Here is a 22,463-nt window from a genome sequence, read left to right on the forward strand (position 1 = left end):
TTTTATCATAAACTCAACCCATCAAGTCACCAACCCACATATTCTCTCTTGTGCCGAGTAAACCTACCTTGCATTGAGTTTAAGATGCAGAATAGGTAGAGTATTGGGTAGTTGATATATCCAGAGCTGAAGAAGATCAAACCCCATGTTGTACCCTGCAGACACATGAGGCCCAGCACTGTCCCAGTATCCTTCCAAATTGGCATCTTGTTATGCCTTCTGCCCACACGTCGTAGCTTAAAGATCTGTCTGGACACCGTGACTAGGATTCCTAAGTTGAACATGAATATGATGGAGAAGTAGGAAATATTCACGCCATACAGGACGGCACGTTCTTTGATCCAGCAACTGTATTGGACGAAAGGTTTTACAACGTGAGCAGCCTGCACCTTATCTATATTTGACTGCGATTAAAAGATTGCTACATTATTGAACAATATTTGTCTGTATCTAATGCAAAGTTACAGTGTGAATACTTACAATTGATTTCTTGTATTCGTATCAGATAATGCCGTTTCCTGCATCCCATAAATGTTACTAGCTGACAGCAAGCCTCCAGCAATAACAGCAGGGACTCCTGTCAAGAGGACAAGATCACACGTTTTTTTATTTTTTTTACTTTTTTTTTTGTTGTTGTTGTTCCAAACCTGTATGACATGCAAATATATTTTGAAGAATTTTTCCTTTTAATGAGCAACACTGGACCCGTATTGATCATCATTGTAAAAAAGCATGTACATATGATACATACTTTGAAACATTGTGAACTGAGCAGTTTACAGACTCAATGAATGTATGACTTTCATTATATGGACTTAAAAGTGAGACATTTTTCAAAATATCTTCTTTTGTGCTCTGAAAAGTAAAGAAAGGTTTGGAAAAACATGAATGTGAATAAATCATGACAAAATGTTTATTTTTGAGTAGAAATACATTTCAGGAATCACAACAAAAAGTTAGCTGAACACAAGTAATCAACACAGATCCAGCCCGTCAGTAAACGTCTTGTGCAAAAAGCTGCACATTATAATTCTCTCTATCCATAATATTTCTTTCTCCAGAAAAAATGTGTTCTCATATGATTTAGGAGAGAAATGTACACAGATCAAATATCATTAGACAAAACAGTTCTAAACAAATATTTTGTTTCATTTTGATGGGAGACGACAACAGGGGATAGATTTTTTCACAGAAGAAGCATTATTATGGTTTATAGACTGTTATTTTGGATCAAAACTATGCATTAAACCAGTGGTTCCCAACCTTTTTCAACTCGCGGCCCACACAACCAAACACATATGTTTGCGCGGCCCACTTCAAAAAAATTAACTGACCCCGCTATTGTTGGGTTAATAACTTAGTACTCAGAAGCTAGATTTTAAACTATATTTATTGAATAAACTAGGGCTGTGCGATATGGAAAAAAAAAAAAAAAAATATCGCGATTTTTTTGATCAATTTTGCAATTGTGCTTTTACAGTCATGAACGCATTCAGGATTAATTTGAAACATATTTCCAAAAGAAAACCAATCAGAGCTTTATCAAAAAGTTGTAACATCTCTAGAACAGACATAAGTCAAAATTATCCCTATAGTGAAGATGTAAAAAATGTTTATAGACTTATGGCAAAAAACAAAACAAAAAAAAATCCTGTATACAGGGACTTTTTTTTCTTTTTTGCCATGCATTGTTCATAGAGCTCATTAATTGTAGCAGTGCCTCAGGTGTTTGCAGTGTGTATACAGTATGTGTATGCGGTCAGCAGTGAGAGCGCATAAATATAACGCGAAAGCACATTAAAATAATGCATGAGTGCGAATCTCTCTGTTCGCAGCAGATTTCCTTTGCTCTGTCACAAAACCGGTCGTGCTTGCTCAGATACACGCTGCTTTGCGAGGAGAGAGTGTGCACACTTAAAACGTGTCTCCTCTCACTTAAACTGCATCCTGTTCACTAACAAATTCACTCTATGCTCATGTGTTAGACATGAATTATTTTCGCACGTTTTTATTTCTAGCCTTTTACCGCAGTGAGAACGCTCTGATCCGTCAACATTGGCTCAGAAAAAAGGCGCATCACAGACAGTGTGTGAACCTGGAGTTAGGCATATGCGCACGCTCAAATCGTGATTTTAGGACGTTTTCTTTTAATCGCACAGCCCTAGAATGGACTGGAAATGAACAGAAAATAATTGGCGGCCCACCTGCAATACCCCCGCGGCCCACTAGGGGGCCGCGGACCACAGGTTGAAAACCACTGCATTAAACACCTTAATAATGGATTTTGTTTATAGAAACGCGCAGCTTTTTGTTTCACACAGTGTTTGTTAATGGACTGGAGTGGTGTGGATTACTGGTGTATTATTGAGATGTTTTATCAGCTGTTTGGACTCTCATTCTGATGCCACCCATTCACTGCATAGCATCAAGTGATGTCATTCTAAACTCATCTACATCTTGGATGGCCTGAGGATTAATACATTTTCAGCACCTTAGGGTGATCTAACCCTTTAAATGTAATTTTTAGATTTAAATGTTCATGTCAGCATGTCTATTTTGGCTGCTATGGTTTTTTATGTTGTCATGCATTTAGTCTTGATGCTCACCCCATCCGATCAGGGACAACTTGACCATGTAGTGTCTGATGTGAATGTTGAACACTCTGATGAGAAGAAGGTAGAGGTGCATGGCTTCGATAGCCATCCAGGTGAAAGAGCACAGCAGGCTGTAGTGTATCATCACAGCAATAAACACACACACTTCATTCACTGTCAGTGTGGCGGCCCATTCGCTGAACATGAAGCTCAGGTTGAGGAGAAACAGAGCAGCACTCAGAGACACGTGGATGCTGTTGGACACTTCTGCCCTCGCGTTACTGCAAAAACACACATAATCTTTATTGAAAACTCTGGGCATTAATGGATGCAAAAAAGCATCTTTGGCTTTGATCTATCACATTTCACAATTTTTATATCAGAAATATTGCGAATCAAAGCACAGAGTATAGACTGATTTATATGAAAACAGAAGGAACAGCACCTGCTGAAAATGAATGACAAGACAGTACAGGCAGAAAAGAACGCAGACAGACCGCAGCCTACATAGCTGATGTACGACAAGATTTTCCAATGATCTGCATCAATGTTGTCCACATCAGCCTAGAGTTTGGGAGAGATAAAGGAAATGTGGTAGTGTAAATTAAAACAGAATCAGCACAGAATAGGTTCTGCTACCTTACACTTTTATTAAAGGCCTGAATGAATGGCTCAGTACTCACTAGAAGCACAGCAAAGGGGGTCATATGGTCACAGGAGCACTCCACAACATCATCGCTGGTTTTGTTGGTAAGACAGCCAGCTGTACTCCAGAATCCGTCTGTAACAGAACCCTTTTCAATGTAGAACTGACAGGACACATTGCCGTCCTTTAGATATAAATACAAAACAGAAATAAAGAATTAGCAGGACGCTTTTAGGCAATTTGCAGATATTTAAAGATGTATTCCAAGTTACACTTACAGGTTTGTTAAGTTTGAACCTCATTTTAAGTGGATTGTTCAAATTTGAAATGTCACGTCCAGGGACTTCAATCCGTATGACTTTGGAGAAAAATTTTTTTTCAGCTTTAAGCTGTAAAAAAGATCGTAGGCCTTTTTGTTTACTGTAAACTTAAGAAACTGTGTGACAATAATCACAATTTTCGCTATAACACAGGATAATAGAAACATTACAAGTGGGTGTGATTCAAACCTTAAGATGCTGATCAGAATCGTAGGTGACTACGCCAATTGTCTGGTTCTCATTTTTGAAAGGCTCAAGCGGGATCTGTATATCAGCTACTTGAGACATATTTAATACCTTGAAAGCAAAATAAATTAATACAATTAAAAGTTACAAAATTAATAAAGAGTCACCATCATTTACATGCTTATGAAACATTGTTCAAATAGACAGGCAAACTGTAAAGCAACCAGCAATTTACGAGAGCTGCCATTATGCAAGAATACTTCCAAAGACTTATGTAGCAAGACAGTGTTAGTACTATAGGGCTTTTCACACCACAGGTGATCATTGTTCTAAGCCTGCTTTTATCTCCTGGTAAGGGTATGTTTCACACTAGCAATTTAGAAATGGGGTTAGCAATGTATTTTACCTGGGGTTATGAGGTGGTAACCATACTTTGTGGTGCCAGACTTGAACAGTGTAAAATCAAGCAATGTTCAAATGTTCATAACCAATTGCACAACATGGCAAGTCTTGTAAAGGAAGTCATGGCTTCAACTCCAAAGCTGTCACATGTTCCCTGTGATTTCTCTGAACTTATATATTGAAGTGTTTCTTGTGCTCTCTTTGTATTCAGTTTCCCTTGATTAGTCTCCCTCAAGTGTGTTTTGTTATATTATAACCGTGTCAGTCGTGTGTATAACCTCTGTGATTCAGTTGTTCTAAAATGAGTGTAGACCGTGCCTGTGATCCCGCCTAGTTTGTCTCCTGGTATTTGCTTGATTTGTTTAATAAATCATCCTGCAACTAGATGCGCATTTCCTTCTCTTGTCACTTCTGCTTCCCAGCATTACAGCAACTATATTGGCAAAGTACAAATGTATTTTTGTGATGTTTTAAAATGTTTTTCTTTTCTTTTCTTTTTTTTTTTTCTTTACTTAAAACCAGATTTTGTAATGATATGATTAACTTCTAAGCTGCTTAGTTTGCTTAATGCTTGAAAGTCTCTATGGACAAAATTGAAAAGGAAGAATATTTCAAGGGCACTACTAGTGTTGCAGAAATCACTTACAGCAGTTTAGTAGCTTACAGAGTTATGTCAGCCTGGACTTTTGGGATATATAAAATGGGGCAAGAGTCTTACACTTGGAGCGGCAATTGAAAAAAAATCTTCTGTCTTGCTTAGATTCATCTTAACCACAGTGATGGAAAGATCCTCCTGATAGTAAATCTTGGATTGCTCCGGAATACTCATATTTATAATGTTTTGGATGGCTTTCTTTTCCACTCTGCACAAAGGGGAGATAAACATAACACAAAAAAGGAAAAAGGTCTTATCCAATGACCTCCAACCCTGCTTTTGGAGACACATTCCCTAAGCAAACACACCTGATATATTGTTAGAGCTAACAGAAACTGAATTTGGAACCACTGAATGTCCACTAAAAGACTTGTACATTTTAAGATCTATATTTACCCAATGTAGGTAGTCACAACAGGGTCACTGAAGACCACATCTTCGCACATTCTTTTAATATTGAGAATGTTTCTCATGTCATGTGGCATTTTCATTTTTTTCGCTTTCATTTTCAGGAGATCCTTTATGTCATCAGACAAGCAGTCTACCAGAATACAGCTGCTTGTTGTGTCATCTACAGTAAGAGATGAAAGGAAGAGTTAATGTTCTGAGAACAACCAAGTTATCATACTCAATGCACATTTCTTATAAAGCTGTTGTATAACTAGTTCTATTTAATGGAAGAAAATAAGCCTTACTTACCTATACTGAAGTCAGCTCTCGTTTTGTTCTGATATTTTATTGTCAGGTTCATTGTGAATGGTTCTTTTTGTATGAAGGTTTTGTTTTCAAATAATTCATTAGAGGAGCACTCAATATAACATGGACTGTTTGTTGAATTACAAACTAACCGTCCCGCTGTGTCCCAAACTGTAACATTGTGTCTTCTTTCAAATGAGATTCTAATCTCCATTGCACCATTGTTCCATATTAGATGTGCTTGACCTGACAAAATGAAAATACACAATTACACAGTGAAAAGTAAGTGTTTAATAGAGCTTTAAGTTCTGTTGTTTAGTTAAATGAGATTAGTTCTGTTGTAGGGGAGACCGGGGCTAGTTGTCACATGGGGAATTTGTCATTAAACTTCTCTGTCTGTAAAGGGGGGTTACGTATGTATTTCACAACACCTCAGCATGTGATTTTTATGAAGTGGTGGGTCATGTTTCAGTTTCAGTCTCTGATAATCTGACATTTTGTACTTTTATAGACTCCAGGAAGTTTGTGGTTTAGAAAATAGTGGCTCTTGACACTAATGGGTTCCTGATGGTTTAATTTTTGGTTTTAACACTTAATTCTTCACCTAAATTCTTAAAGTATTTTTGCAGTTAATTTCCTTTCTTCTCATTTTGGTCCAGGTTTTTTTTTTTTTTTTTTTTTGGTCCCAACGAGCATCTTTTATCCAATGACCAGACTTAAATTTTGCTATGTCTATAGTATTGCATCCTTCTCATGGGCATTTAATAATTTTAGACTTTTCAGTGTGTAAACGCTCTTTTTATTTTTGTAATTATTTTTTATCTACTTAAATATGATAAAAATATAAAACTAAATATAAGACGTTTTTAACTTTCAACTTTCGTTAAAAATTATACGACTTCGAAATGACTGTTTAATGTGATTCGTAATTGGATATAAATGGAAATTGATTAAAAAATATATAAGCAAAATATCAACTTGCCTAATTATGCATTCACTGAATATCACACTGGTAAGAGTATCACTCATAAATGTCAGGATGGGCATGGGTCACAGGTTGTAACAGAATGTAATTTTATAAAACATTTTTATATATATATATTATATATTATATATTCCCCCTTTCTTAATTTTGATGAAAATTCTATAATAGACTGTTAAATGGCAGGCTCAATTAAAAAATAGTTTCAAAATTAAAGTTTCCTACTATTCAGTGAAGTCAGAAGCCTGAGGACCAGCGTCGGTCTCCCCAGTATTTATTTAAAAATATATATAAACCGATTTACTTTATGAGAATGTTCATGGAAATTGTATGCAAATATTGTCCTTATTAGAAAAAAAAAAAAAAAAAAACATTCCAAAGTGCATATTTATGATAAATGAAAGCATTTCTTATTTCAGGAAGAGGGATTTAAAACCTTTATTACCTCTTTGATATTTAGTAATTAATTGTAGTTAAACTAGCAATGGGACTCAATTTCACATACATTTTATTTTTACAAGAAGAAAAGTGGTTTTAATAGTTACCCCTGTTAAATTCTCCAGGATTCATGCCATAAATCATGATCAGAAGTAGAAGTAGTATAATATCTCCAGCTTTCTGGGACATCTTAGGATTTATGGAGGTAAGAATACATTTTTTAAGAATAATATTTTGTTCATTTTGAAACATATCCAAAAAAAAAAAAAAATCATTTTTAACTATGTTAATACAATACAATACATTAACTTTTAAATACTTAAATTAGAAGAACACTCCAAAATGATCCTAAAAGAATGTACTTACCTTTCTGTTCTTCCTGGCAGGTTGAAGTGGTGACAGCTCTGTATAAAGGGTTCAGAACTCAAACTGACAGTTGATCATCAGTCATACTCAAATTTTATGGCTTCGGATATATCTAGTGAGCTCCAATGACAGCAGAGCACAATGACGAGCCTTGTCAGCGCTTTGTATATGACTATCGTGACCATATTATGATGTTTGACTTTTACTGACTAGTCCTTCAATCAACATCCTAAGATGTTCAAAAGGTATGGAAATAAATCAAACATTAAGGCATTTTATATTAAGCCATTGGAACAATACCAGTCCATAATCCATAAAAACACTTTCTGCAGTGAGACTGTACCGCCTGCAGTTACTTGCAAACTGCTGGTTATTCTGGCTAACAAATAACCACTAGACAGGACTTTTAAGTACTTCCAGTTTTGTATGCAAAATTAGACATTAAGTACCCAAACTGTGAGCAGCTGGAGGATGTGTACAAGAATGCTGTTCTAAAGTCAGTATAATTATTGTAATGGGAGGTGATGTTTCTGGCATCCCATCTTGATGGTCAAAATAAATCATTTGAATTTTTTTCCTTCCAGGAAAAAATATGTTGGTAATTATTGATTAGAATGCATCCAATGCAAAATGTTAACGTCAACATTTGAATAAATTTGCCTAAGGCCTTTTGGTTTCACAATATAATTATGTCATACCATTGTAACTACCCTTGTATCATTCCAAATATGGCTTTCTTTTCTGTAGATATTTGATATGCAATAGGGCTGTCACACTATAGAAACCTTGGAGTAAAAAAAAAAGATATCAGTAAAATTATTTTTTACTTTGTTTATTGAGTTTTTCTTTTTGACCCAACGAACATAAGGATACTGATAAATGAAGGGCACAAGACTCTGGCTTTCTCCGTCTTCTTTAAAGCTCCTATGAAATAACAAGAGAGAAAATGCTGTCAAGTTCAATAGTATGATGGATAAATATTAATGGTAACACTTTACAATAAGATGTCATTTGTTAACATTAATTTATTAACTAACATGAATGAACAATACATAACACAATGTATTAATCTCTGTTAATGTTAATAAATACATGAGTCATTCATTGTCCATGTTAGTTCACAGTGTATTAATGTTTACAAACAAAACTTGTGATTTTAATAATGTATAAGTAAATGCTGAAATTAACATGATCTAAAATGAATAAATGCTATGGAAATATTGTTAATTATTAATTGTTATTATATATGTTAACTAATGTAATTAACTAATGTTAACTAATGTAATTAACTAATGTTAACTAATTATCCTTATTGAAGAATAACCGCAGATGAGGCATTAAATGCATGGCACTGCGACCAACTTAACATTTTACAGTTTAATGTAGCAATGTGGTCGCTCAGTTTTTCAAGTTTTTCAGTTTTAATCATGTAACTGTTAATAGATTTGAACAAAGAAATAAAGTGTTACTATGCACAGGCCATATTAATTGCAAATACAAAAACAAGAAGAGTAAAGAAAACGGGGTACTTATTAAAACAATTACATGTTGGAGAGGCATCTGTGGCTTAATTTGACAGGCATTAAGAAGAGGGAACATTTGTTTCTTTTAGACTGTCCTATTTCTCCATCGGGCCTGTTTGGCGATTCGGTTAATACGGTTGTCAACAGGTTTAGGGAGGTGAAGAATCAAGAAGAAGCGTTCGTTCAGTTCCTTCCGCGCCACACTCAAAGGGAGGGGCCGTCAGCCACCCAGCCTCGCCCCGGTCCTTCAAAAGCCAGGGAGGTTAAGAAGCAGAGCGTGGTGAACCGTGCTCCCCCTCGTAGGGATTGGGGACAGGTTCGCCATGCTCAGCAACCTCCCAGGCCAGACATCAGGACTGTCCTTGATAAGAAGAGGAAGTCCTGACACTCTGTCGTCCTTGCTGGTGGGGGTAATCCCTCACGAGATGGTGCGCGCTCGAGAGCTTTTTGCCCCGCCCCGTTACCCTCACAAAACTCCTCCATCCCCACAACTTTGTGTGATTCTGGGAGAGGTGGTTTCCAGCGAGGTATTAGATAAAAACAGGAGATCATTCTGCCAACCCTATCGGTGTTTCAGGGCGCAGTAATGTCCGGCGAGCGATTCTCTCAGTTACCGCCTGGAAACTAGCAGTGCTAGGCTTGCTACCTATACGGAGGTCTCTAGAGCAGCTAGTACGGTCGTCCCCTGCCAGTCTGCTGCTTCAGGGCACTGAGCTAGTGGCTCTAGGCGCACTGAGCTTCGTCGAGCCACAGATTTGTCTCCCTGTGCAACTAGGCGAACGGCCAGTCTATGTCAGCTTTAGTCAGCACGGGAAGGCATCTGTGGCTTAATTTGATGGGCATTGAAGAGGCATTCATCATTTCCTCCCGTCATCGCACTCCATGGTGCCCGTCTCTTCTCAGTCCCTTCAGGAGATCGTTCTGCCAACCCTGTCGGTGTTTCAGGGCGCAGCAATCTCCGGCGAGCAATTCCTCAGTTACCGCCTAGAAACTGGCTGTAGAGTCTGTAGAGCAGCTAGTACAGTCATCCCCTGCTGGTCTGCCCGTTCAGGGCACCTTAGCTAGTGGCTCTGGGCACATGAAGAAGCGGTCGCTGAGCTTCGTCGAGACATGGATTTGTCTCAAGGGGAGGCGCCATTGACACCATATTACATAGTGCCCATCTCTCCTCAGTGCCCTCAGGAGACCGTTCTGCCAACCCTGCCTGTGTTTCAGGGCACAACGATCTGCAGTGAACGCTTCTATCAGTTACCGCCTAGAAACTAGCGGAGCTAAGAGGCTCACTACCTCTACGTGGGTCTCTAGAGCAGCTAGTACGGTCTTCGCCTCCCGGTCCGCCAATTCAGGGCACTGAGCTAGTGGCTCTAGGCGCACAAGGGAGTGTTCAACCTTTCCCGTTACCCTCACAAAATCCCTCCATCCCCGCCACTTCTTGTTGGTGGTTTTCCAGCAAGATATTAGATGTTCCTGTGTTTCCTGCCATTGTTCAGGACACGAAACATCTAACATCCCCTTAAATGGAAGTATTAAAATTGGTACCACTCTCAGAGAGTTTGGCAGCGTGGAACTTCTGGTGGGCATTTCTGCGGGGGTATTGAGCACAGTACGGATAGGATACAGGATCCAATTTATTCGTCAGCCTCCACATTTCAACGGCGGGGTCTCCACTTATGTTAAACCGGAGCTGATGCTGGTACTGTCTCGAGATCTACAGACTCTTCTGGGCAAAGAGGCCATAGAACATGTTCCTCATCCAAGGAGAGAGTCAGGCTATTGCAGCAGATACTTCCTGGTTCCCAAAAATGGTGGGAGAGTGTGCCCAATCTTTGGTCTTCGAGCAGATGCCTCCCTGATGGGCTGGGGAGCAGTCTTGGATGGCCACCCAGCTCAGGGGGAATGGGGGGGGGGGTGTTCATCAGCTCGATTGGCACATCAATTGCCTTGAGCTGGTTGCCGTATTTCTGGCTCTGAAATAGTTCCTCCATCATTTCAGGGGCTGTCATGTCCTAGTACAGGTGGACAACACCAGGTTACATTCCAGGGCATTTGAACAGACACTACCAATTGGGGAATGGAAACTCCATCCAGAGGTAGTGAAACAAATTTAGATTTTTTTTTTGAACGAAGCAGAGGTGGACCTCTTCACCTCCCATCAGACAGAGCAATGTCCCCTCTACTTCTCTCTGAGTCACCCAGGTCACCCCCCGGGTCTGGATGCGATGGCGCACACATGGCCCAAAATGCACCTGTATGCATTTCCTCCAGTCTCCCTGATCCTGGGAGTTCTAGCCAGATTTTGCCAACAAAAGTCTTGCCTCTTGCTGATAGCACCATGTTGGCCGAGCAGAGTATGGTTCTCGGGGATAATATCTCTCCTCGACGGCTCACCATGGGTGATTCTGGAGAGGAGGGACCTTCTGTCTCAGGCAGGGGGCACGATATTCCATCCCAGGCCCGACGTATGGAATCTTCATGTTTGGCCCCTGAAGGGTACCAATTGAGTAACACAGGGCTTTCGCTGGATGTTATTAATACCATTCTTAGTGCTAGGGCTTCCTCCACCAGACAGAGTTCTCGAGGGTCTGGTTGAAACCCCCTTTGAAACGTTAGAATCAGCGTCCGTTTAGACTTCTGACTCTAAAAATTTTTTTCTCATGGCAATAAGAGGTGCCCCCTTACAACAAGTTTGTGATGCGGCAGGTTGGTCCTCTCTGCACACATTCATAAGATTTTATAATTTGGATGTCCATACTACTCCGGGCTCTCATGTCCTTGAGTCAACATCACAAGCTAATGTCTGAGGCCTTCTTGTGGTTTGATAGCACACTTGCACAACCTTAGGGGTCCAGACATTTTTTAAGCACGGCGCATTGGGTATTCTCATTCCCGATGCACTGAGCAGCCCAGCATCGACTGAAGCTTTCGAAAGGGAATGTTACCGGTTACTTAACTTTAACCTTGTTCCCTGAGAAAGTGTAACTATTTATAGCCCCGTGTTGCGGGCGCATGCCCCGATGACATCATCAACCGAGGCTATATTACCACCGGGTCAATTCTATCGAAGTGTTAGACACATTATTCACAGCTGGTCACGAATAAGACGTTTCCCAATGCGCTGAGCAGTGCAGCATTGACTGAAGCTTTCCCAGGGAACAAGGTTACAGTTAAGTAACCGGGAACGTTTTTTGTAAACTTAGTCAAAAGTCCAAGTGGCAACTATAGTTTCCGGTGGGCAAATAACTTGTAAGTACATATCATGGGGAAATGGTTTATACCATTGGTGTTCATAAATCAAGGTTATTTGTCTTGTTTAGTGCTTTTTGTTTACATAATATCCCACATAAAACATAACCCTTTAAATGACATCCCTACTGTACAGTAGACCTTAATTTGATAAATCTGTCAAAAGAAGAAGATGAGAGAGCAATCTTTCCACAGCTGAACTGATGTAGATCATCTTTTTCTCCCTTTTATGACATTATATCTTGTAAGGCCCCTTTATCCAGTTTAAATGCATTTCATTCTAATTGGTCAAGGACCCTAAAACATTTTATGACTAGTAGATTATGATTCCATAATAATGTTGAAATTCAGACTAGTAATGAGTTTATATTTCCATTATTATATGACATCACCTACAGTCAGCCATTGAATATTATGTGACTAAAAAATGCGTAATTTTCTTTCAGGTAGGCTATACCTTTTTTATTATATAGATGTAATATTTTGTTAATTCTATTTATTTTTATTTATTTATTTTTATTTAACACACTTTTAAGAATGAAAATGCCTGCATGTTCAATAATAAGTAAATAAACAACCAATCATGGGTGAAGCTTACAAATGATAATCATTTATTTTAAAAAGAATATCATTAATTTCATGAATATCAAGGACTTTTGTCAGGGTTAATCCATTTTACCTAATCAATATGTGCCTATTCATTAAATATATGAGATTTTACATATTTATATCACAAAGAATACATTTCTTTCGGGTATACCCTTTTTATTATATAGATGTAATATTTTCTTAATTCTATTTATTTTTATTTATTTATTTTCATTTAACTTATTGATACACAATACCCTGTTGGGTCATCTTAATGCTCTCCTCCTATTCAAATATGACATTGAAGGGGTGAATACAACATATCTGCCCACCGGCAACTATAGTTGCCACACATTCAAATAATTTTTGAATTTCTGGGAAAAATAAATGCAGAACATGTTCACATAGGACACTATTAACATGGATATATGAAACCATTCAGAACAATGTGGGTATATGTAATATATGTATGAAACCATTCAGAAAAATTTGGGCACAAATGGGTTAAATATGAACACAGAAATCCGCTGTTAACAAGTTAATATAACATTTCCCATTACATGACTAGTAAAATAACCATAGACAGTAAAATAAATGGACACAGCGACCCCATTGGAACTCAATTGAGACAAGTGAAGCCCATCATTAGCGTTTTTTAGCACTTCCGTTTCTGACGCGCAGATTCAAACGAAGCTTGACGACGTCAGCGACCTGTCTCACAGATGTAAATCTTCTAAGTGGCTGTGTGTGCAAACTGCCATCGTTAATCTTGCAGAGACGGCGAGCTTGAGCGGGGAGTTCTTTGTCGTGAGTGAGCAGGAGTAAGTACTCTGATTAATTATTTTGTATAGTATTTTAAAATGTAACGCCAGTACGCCATATTAAGTTAATTACCTGCGAGCTTCTCCTCCTGTCTGTACGGTAATGCGACAGAGAGACAAGTGGTTATGACGCAATCGTTAGCCTATTTTTTACAAAAACTGTTTATACAAGGCCATAATGTAACATAGAAGGTAATGGAGCCCTTTATACATTGTCGTGTATCTTTAGAAATAAATAATGGACAAACGGAGTCTTTGAACGCCTCAGATGTACAGTTATTCGCTGTCAAAATGACGCCAAAATGAATGAGACTCAATGGGAATGCTAACGCAAGTGAAGTTCTGCTAAAAGATGGCAGCCCCCACCCGACTTCAACTTCCGGTCGAGTTCCTCGCCCCTTGAAAATAACAGCAAGCCATGTTCTTCTTGTGTGACAGGTCAGGTGTCAGCGTTAAAGTGCAATACTGCCACCTGGGAGCTCAACCAGGTACTGACGACGAGTGTTTACATGTGCTGTTATGATAAGAGAACTGTTCATTTTAATACTGGTATATCGCCACACACTAAATTAACATGATATCGATAATTGTTGTTTTGAATATTATGGTTATCGTCATACCGGTATATCGCAACACCCCTAATATGCAAATACTCCTAATGCCATCCCAGATGTGTATGACTTCCTTATTCAAATAAACTGAAAATAATCCATTTCTGTTCGTCTATATACAGTATTGTAAGTGATTATAGGTCTCGAAATGATGATGCTCCAAAAAACACACACATGCCAATTGTGATGTAATAAAAGAGCCCAGTTATGAGACATCAAAGTCTTGAGAAACAAAAAGGTAGGTCTGAAAAATAGGCACATTTTCAACCTATTAACTATCAGCCATGGCTTTTTCTTTTCTTTTCTTTTCTTTTCTTTTCTTTTCTTTTTGAACTGTTCCTTTAAGGAAAGTTTTCTGTTTATGTGAACATATTCACTGTTTTGTTGTGTATTTATGGCTTGATGTTATCTTTATTCTATAATATTCTTGCTGCTGGTAAGGTGACACTTTCTATTTGCAGAGCCAAGAGGTAATCCTGAAATCTCGACATCATCTAAAGAGATCTGTTTAAAGTCATATGATGCTGCTAAAAAGAACATTATTTTGTGTATTTGGTGTAATGAAATGTGTTTATGCCATTTGAGTTGGCGGTGGCAGCTACAACAATACTACAAGGAGAATAAAAGGTACGCCTTCTTTCTTTGTGTGAACATCTGGGCGGCGTTATGCAAATCTTCCCACATACTGACGTTGATATATGGGGGCGTTAGAACAAGCCATTTTTGGTGGGCGTGGACGAGTCCACTTATTTATAATTTCCACTTATTAATTTTTTTTTTTTTAGTTGGGACATATAACACAATGTGTCACAAAATTTGAGTTCAAACATAGTGAAGAAATGGAATATCATCTCTGTTTGCATGTTAGTGTTTTGACATTTAAATATCTCTTGTTTTCCTTATATGCAAATATTCTGAACTAAAAGTTGTACATTTGCATACTAACATATCTGTTGTCTGATGATCTCGAGGTTCTTCTCACCAGTTGTAGTGTTACCAAAACCTGCTTAAATGTGGTAGACATGTTTCTTGTGTACATACAGTTATAAAATCATGTCATTAAATTAAAAATTTACCACAGAACACTGTATTGTGCCACAGCTTGTGCCAAGAATGCAATCAGACCTCTTGATTTTTTCCCCCCTTTGCAGATTCATTCTAAAATTCTTTATTGTCCTCACCAATCAACATAATTCTACACTCCTTTCCATATAATGAGGTATGGAATATAGACAGAAACAAAAAACAAAAACTCTAGTTTAAAACATTCCAGCACTAGGCATCATAAGAAAATGTGTTAAAAAAATTAAGTGGTCTGAATATTTTATGATTGCATTTTACGTTCTTGTTTATTGTAAAAAGCAACTTAAATTGCATTAATGGTATACATTTGATCAGTTTACACTTTGACTGCAATCAAACTCATGTTGATGCCATTGCAAGTGCCATGTTGTACTGTTTGAGCTAAAGGAAACCTACTTAAATATGGAATGGCAATATTTTTGTGTTGCTACTGGATTCAACAGACCCACACATCAACTCAGCTTTGTAACCTTGGCTTTATTGCTAAATTTAAATAAAAAATAATAATTTTAATTAAACACTCAATGAAACATACAATTTAAATAAATGTACAGTATAGAAAATAGGTAGGTTACACATTACCTGTCTTCTTATTTACAATAAATAGCATGGAGAAAATACTTAGCATTGCACATAAATGTAGTGAAAGTTTCTAAAGTTCAAGACTGAAATGTTATTTTTGAACACCACTCATTTTTATATTATATTATTTTATATTATATAGACAGTTGTCTGATAATTGTTCCAAAAATATTAGCATTTGAGGTATGCAGAAGAAAGATTTTGAAAAAAGGAAATAATGGCAAAGTATCCAAAATCTCCCCATACCCTAATTCCAACATTAGTCTGATGAGTAAATAAAAATGAGTAGTGAATTCAGACAGTCACGTTTTATTCAAATATGTAGTATGTACTATATAATATGCAAAGTATTTGGATGTTTTATCTTGCTTGAAATATTTTGGGGCTTTCCCAATGCATTACAAGTATTCTCTAGCCATTGAGTGTATATCAGTGGTACACTTGTTATTGTGGTGCGTTTTGGGATTGAATGAGCATTCTAGTTACAGAAACCAAAACAAATGGCTTTTCCCTTTGAAATGGAACACTTGATACACCCTATTTTTATCATAAGAGCACATTGTAAAAAATAACTGTGAATTTAATGGTAAAAGACAGTAAAAAAGTTACAGTAAAAATCAGTTAAATGTTTTAGTTAATTCCCCTACTATATACGGTGAAAAACTGTATTGGAAATTACATTTGTAATTATAAGGAAGAATACAATTTTTGTAAGTGGAAAAAGACTGCTTAATTTAAGTGTCATGATCTCAGTCTGAGGCTTTTTCGGTCCTGGAGCACATGATAGGTTTTGCTGGCTCGCCAGGTGTTTCACTATTCCCGCTATGTTTTCTCCGCCCCTCTTGTTATCCCTGTTAACGTTTTCTCCCTCACCTGCACCCTGTTTTACACTGATTATCTTCCCTTTATCATGCACTTGTGTTTGCTGTCTTGTGTCAGTCCATAAGCATTGTTAAAGTAAGCTTTATCCTTGCTAGCCATAGCTTGCTGACTCCGTGTTTGTTTTTTTCCCTCTGTCTAGTCGATCTGCTGTTCCTGCTGTTTTTTTCCCTGCCTTGCCTCTCGTTACTCAGTTGCCCACATCTACCAGGCGACTGTCTCTACTTACCTGTGCATTGCCTTCGGACTCCGGCTACGGCTTTCCAGTGCTGATCCGCCACCTGTTCCCCGCTGCTGTGCGGCTGTGGCCGAAGAGATCACCAAGCTGGCCTTTCTTGCAGAGTGCTGACTGTCTCGTGCTCCAGCTGATTAAGTTCTCTGAGTTTTATCAATAAACGTGTCATTCATTCAACCGCAGTTGGATCCTGTTCCTTTTCCTGACAGCACGGACTGACCAGAAATGTATCCAGTGGGCGAAGAGTTTCTTCGATCGGCTATCGCACATCAAGGAGCTCTCCTTGGCCACCAAGCCAGCCAGCTTTCGTACACCGCTCAGAGCTTTTGAAGATTGCTTATGTCATCACACTGCTGACAGGAAAAGCTTGCGAATGGGGAACGGCCGTTTGGGATGCGAGGGCCCATTTTTGCTCGAACTTTGAGGAATTTCCCGGTGAAATTATGAAGTTGTTTGATCGCTCCGTGAAGGGGGATGAGGCTGCTTCTAAACTCGCACGGCTCCGTCAAGATGGACGTTCTGTTACTGAGAATGCCATTCAGTTTAAGACTCTAGCGGCCTCTTGTGATTGGAATGAGGGGGCGCTGTGGGCTATGTTTTCGGGAGGGGCAGAACTTAGGACGAGAGTGCGACACACGAGTTACCCAAGACCCTGGAGGGCTTTATTGATCTGGCCATTCGTGTCGAGAGCCGTCTTCATTTGCGTCAACGATGCTTGACTTCCCGTCCATCGTGGGGGCTAGAAGATACCCAGCCATTCAAGACCCAACAACTGCCTCAATCACCCCAGATGGATTCTGAACCCATGCAGTTGGGGCGACTGCGTTTGTCTGCCCAGGAGAGACAACATAGGCTGGTGAAGGGCCTCTGTCTGTATTGTGGAGGGTCAGGTCATTTTTTTCAGTCGTGCCCATTAAAAGCCAGAGTCCACTAGTCAACCGGGGAGTCCTAGTGGGCGTTTTTCCTCTTATCTCCCCTCAGTCACGTATCCAGCTCTCTGCCACCATCAAGTACTAGGGCTCAGCTCACTCCTGCAAGGCCCTTATTAATTCTGGCGCTGCCCATTAAAAGCCAGAGCTCACTAGTCAACCAGGGAGTCCTAGTGGGCATTTCTAATAATAATAATAATAATAATAATAATAATATATTTATTTTGTATAGTGCCTTTAAAAGCAGCTTTCTCAAAGCACTTTACAGACAAGCATAACAGCAAATGAATAAACACAATGTAAGTACAAGAAAATAAACAAATAAAATCAAGTTCATGTAAAAGCAATCCTAAAATAAAATGTTTTAGAGATTTAAAAGTCACTAGTGTGGGAAGTCGTGGCCTAATGGTTAGAGAGTCGGACTCCCAATCGAAAGGTTGTGAGTGTTCGAGTCCTGGGCCGGCAGGAATTGTGGGTGGGGGGAGTGCATGTACAGTTCTCTCTCCACCTTCAATACCATGACTTAGGTGCCCTTGAGCAAGGCATCGAACCCCCAACTGCTCCCCGGGCACTGCAGCATAAATGGCTGCCCACTGCTCTGGGTGTGTGTTCACAGTGTGTGTGTGTGTGTGTGTGTGTTCACTGCTCTGTGTGTGTGCACTTCGGATGGGTTAAATGCAGAGCACAAATTCTGAGTATGGGCCACCAAACTTGGCTGAATGTCACTTTCACTTCACTTTCACTAATGAATTTGCTTCCCTGATGTCGGCAGGGAGAGAATTCCAGAGCTTAGGAGCATAGACAGAAAATGCTCAGTCACCCCACGTATGAAGCGTCTTTGGAAAAACCAAAAGACCACTCTGAGAGGAGCGCAGATTGCGACGTGGTATGTAGGGGATTAATAAGTCAGTTTAATACTCAGGTGCCAGATTGTGTAAAGATTTATGGGCCAGCATAAGGATTTTAAAATCAATACGGTACCTAACAGGTAGCCAGTGCAGGGACTCCACGACCAGAGTTATATGGTCCCTGGCCATGACCCCAGAAAGTACTCTAGCAGCTGAATTTTGAAGATATTGCAATTTATCCAGTGATGATTTAGATATCCCAGCTAGAAGACCATTGCAGTAGTCAATGCGTGAAAAGACAAAAGAGTTAATCAAATTTTCAGCTACCGAAAAGGATAACACAGGACGTAGCCAGGCTATATTTCTGAGGTGATAAAATGATGTCTTAACTGTATTCTGGACAAAAGGCTCAAATGACAGTGTGGCGTCAAATATGACACCCACATTTTTTAATTTGGACTTAAACTCCAGTGCAACGCCATCAACAGACAGAGTTGGAGACCCAACCTTTCACGGTTGATGTGAAGATCCAAGGAGCATGACTTCTGTTTTTGAGCCGTTTAGAGAAATTATTGGACATCCAAATCTTTATCTCAGCAATACAGTTAGAAAGATGCCCAACGTTCATTTGCTGACCCGATCTAGTATGGATATAAATCTGTGTATCATCAGCATAAAAGTGATAGTTAAGGTTGAAAGATTGTAATAATTGACCAAGTGGAAAGATGTACATACTAAAGAGCAGAGGACCCAAGACTGACCCTTGTGGAACACCCGTATGAACAGAACCAACCTTGGACCTATGACCACCCATAAAAACAAATTGACTACGGTCAGTGAAATAGGACTTGAACCAGTCAAGAACAGTCTCTGACAAGCCAAATGCATGTTGGAGGCGATTAAGTAGTAGGGCATGGTCAATAGTATCGAAGGCTGAACTGAGATCAAAGAGAATAAGAATGGACGTGGAGCCGGAGTCGGAGGCAATTAGTAAGTCATTAGCGACTTTCACCAACGCAGTCTCAGTGCTGTGTAATTTTGGAAATCCTGATTGATGTGGCTCAAATAGTTTATTTTCAATTAAGTGTTTGTTTAATTGAGCTGCAACCACACCCTCCAAGATTATAGACAGAAATGATAGATTTGAGATTGGACAATAATTTGACAGATTTTTCACATCAGAATTTTGCTTTTTTTAAACGGGAGTAACCGCAGCAGTTTTAAGTGCTGCTGGCACCTCCCCAGTTGACAAAGAGTCATTTATTATAGCAAGAACTGAGAGACATAAAGGAACAAAACAGGATTTAAACAGGCTACCAGGCATGGGATCAAGTATGCAAGTGGTAGCTTTCATACCAGAAACCTGGATGCAGAGCATCTCAGGTTGTAATAAAGTAAATTTGGATAAAGGAATGCCAGAGAACCTAGGAGTATTAACTGCTAGATCTGCAGACTGCAAAGAATGGATATTTGTGCAAATATTGTAAATTTTTTCGCTGAAAGATTTGAGAAACTCATTACACAGCCCGTCAGATAAAGTCAGAGAACTGACCCCATCTGCATTAAGCAGACTGCTAATTGTATGAAAGAGCTTCCTGGGATTGCTTTGATTATTATCAATAATGTCTGAGAAATAGGCAGATCTTGCAGTTTCAATGGCAGTTTCTGTAGCTTGACAAGCAATCTTTCCATGCCTGGTGGAACACATTTAAACCAGAGTGACGCCATTTTCGCTCTAATTTCCGACACACAGCCTTCTGTCTACGCAAGTCACCATTATACCAGGGGGCTGACTGTGCAAATGAAACATTACGTGTTTTTATGGGTGCAAAGATGTCCAAGTTGGCTATGAGGACATTATTGAATGCTGAGATTTTATCCTCAAGAGGAGCAGAAGACTAAAGCCAACTAAAGAGACAATCGAGTTTGCAAAGGTAACATGATCAATTGATTGCCATTTACGGAAAGAAATAATTTGTGAAGTCTCTCTACTAGAATGAAATGTCTCAATATTAAAACAGATAGCTAGATGATCAGAAAGTCCAGCATCCACAACAGAGAGATTAGACAGAGATGAGTCATTTGCAATAATTAAATCTAACGTGTGTCCTTTACAGTGAGTGGGGACATTTACAAACTGAGAAAAATTAAAGAAAATCTTTAGATAGAAAATCTATCACTCTAATTGGCCAAGAGACAGGCTTTCTGATCTACATGCAAGTTAAAATCACCCAGAATCAAAATTCTCTTAAATCTGACGGACAATATAGAAAGAAGATCAGCAAACTCAGACAGAAAGTCATTATTAAGTTTAGGAGGTCGTAGATAATGACCATGGCAGAATGGAGAGCAGAGTGAGTATCAGACACATTTAAAACAAGACATTCAAAAGTTTTAAAAGGAGGAACGGACACAGGGTGAATCTTGTATTGCAGTTTGTAAAGAACTATAATTCCACCACCTCTACCTGTAGTTCGTGAAACGTCAATAAGTCCAAAGCCCGCTGGAGTCAGCTGATTAAAAAGGAAACCATCGTCCTGTTTGTGCCATGTTTCCGTGATGAAAAACAAGTCCATCTTCTTGTCGATAATAAAATCCGCCAGTAATAGAGCTTTGTTATTCACAGAGCACGCGTTCAATAAGGCGGCTTTTAAAGGGCTTTTAGACACCGCATCACAGAACTGCTGCTCATACGGCAGAGCAGAAAAGTTAGTAAGATCAGCCCCGGAGGATGACAGTCTTGTAGTCCTTCGTCGGCAGTTCAAAACTGGGATGGAGGATGACGAGGAAGAGATGTAGCTTCGTCCTGTGCTCCAATGAATATACCGCTTGGGCCGCAGTAATCCAGCCCTGCCACAGCGGTCATAGGTGTCCCCCGACAGGTAGTAATTCCACTTCAGGGATAAGAGCTGGCGAGAGGGGTGATTCAAAGATTGCCCAGAGTGATATCTCCTCTTATCTCCCCTCAGTCACGTATCCAGCTCTCTGCCACCAAGTACCAGGGCTCAGCTCACTCCTGCAAGGCCCTTATTGATTCTGGCGCTGAAGCCAGTTTCCTGGACTACTGCATGGCTAAGAATTGGGCCATCTCTCTTCCTTCCTTCCAGCCATTTCTCTTCCTTCTCCTGTCACGGTCTGGAGTCTTTCTGGTCAGCCGGTAGCCACCATCAACCACACCACCCCACGTGTAAGTCTTGTTGTTTCGGGCAATCATCATGAGTCAGTTGTGCTGTACCTTCTGAAGTCCCCTCATGCCAGACTTGTTCTGGGGCATCCTTGGTTGGCTCAGCACAGCCCTCATGTGGATTGGTCCCGCAGTCAGATTGTTTCATGGAGTCAGTCATGTCATGCATGTTGCCTTGGTCCTGCCTCTTCTCTTGTGTCTGTATCTCCATTGTTGCAGGTGGAGGCTGCTGACCTTACTGGGGTACCGGCAGAGTACTTCGATCTGCGACTGATTTTCAACAAGTACCGGGCCACCTCGCTGCCTCCTCACCAGCCGTTTGATTGTGCCCGATCTCCTCCCAGGCACTTTTCCACCCCGGGGTTGCCTTTTTTCCCTGATTTAGGTTTTGCTGGCTCACCAGGTGTTTCAATATTCCCGCTATGTTTTCTCCACCCCTCTTGTTATCCCTGTAAACGTTTTCTCCCTCACCTGCACCCTGTCTTACGCTGATTATCTTCCCTTTATCATGCCCTTGTGTTTGCTGTCTTGTGTCAGTCCGTAAGCATTGTTAACGTAAGCTTTATCGTTGCTAGCCATAGCTTCCTGACTCTGTTTTTGTATTTTTTCCCTCTGTCTAGTCGATCTGCTGTACCTGCTTTTTTTTTTTTCT

The 22,463-nt window shown here is 39.5% G+C and overlaps 2 protein-coding genes across 2 annotated transcripts in view; both read right to left on the reverse strand.

Moving 5' to 3' along the window:
* The window catches only part of LOC128016530 (adhesion G-protein coupled receptor G5-like), a 51,203-nt gene that overhangs the window by 1,242 nt on the left and 27,498 nt on the right, over window positions 1-22,463 (reverse strand). Inside the window, exons 13-15 of the mRNA XM_052601098.1 lie at window positions 2,607-2,875; window positions 481-577; window positions 68-348 (exon numbers count right to left, since the gene is read on the reverse strand). Of these exons, the coding sequence (XP_052457058.1) occupies window positions 68-348; window positions 481-577; window positions 2,607-2,875 (647 nt within the window). The remainder of the gene's footprint in view (window positions 1-67; window positions 349-480; window positions 578-2,606; window positions 2,876-22,463) is intronic.
* LOC128016532 (uncharacterized) lies at window positions 3,636-7,671 on the reverse strand. The gene is made up of 6 exons (XM_052601100.1): window positions 7,286-7,671; window positions 7,027-7,108; window positions 5,503-5,745; window positions 5,200-5,374; window positions 4,867-5,011; window positions 3,636-3,857 (listed from the first exon to the last, which is right to left on the reverse strand). Exons 2-6 carry the CDS (start codon window positions 7,106-7,108, stop codon window positions 3,744-3,746), a joined length of 759 nt encoding a protein of 252 aa, XP_052457060.1. The 5' UTR covers window positions 7,286-7,671; the 3' UTR covers window positions 3,636-3,743.

The sequence above is a fragment of the Carassius gibelio genome, chromosome A7 (genome assembly GCF_023724105.1).
Source record: "Carassius gibelio isolate Cgi1373 ecotype wild population from Czech Republic chromosome A7, carGib1.2-hapl.c, whole genome shotgun sequence".
Taxonomy (NCBI): Eukaryota; Metazoa; Chordata; class Actinopteri; order Cypriniformes; family Cyprinidae; genus Carassius; species Carassius gibelio.

Bases quoted from the DNA above. Each gene is read 5' to 3' on its own strand.
- LOC128016532 (XM_052601100.1), bottom strand. From the start codon at position 7,108: ATGTCCCAGAAAGCTGGAGATATTATACTACTTCTACTTCTGATCATG. The intron at 5,375-5,502 runs GTAAGTAAGGCT...CTCTTACTGTAG, and splicing joins GAGAGCTGACTTCAGTATAG to ATGACACAACAAGCAGCTGT. The intron at 3,858-4,866 runs GTAAGACTCTTG...TTTGCTTTCAAG, and splicing joins TTTCAATTGCCGCTCCAAGT to GTATTAAATATGTCTCAAGT.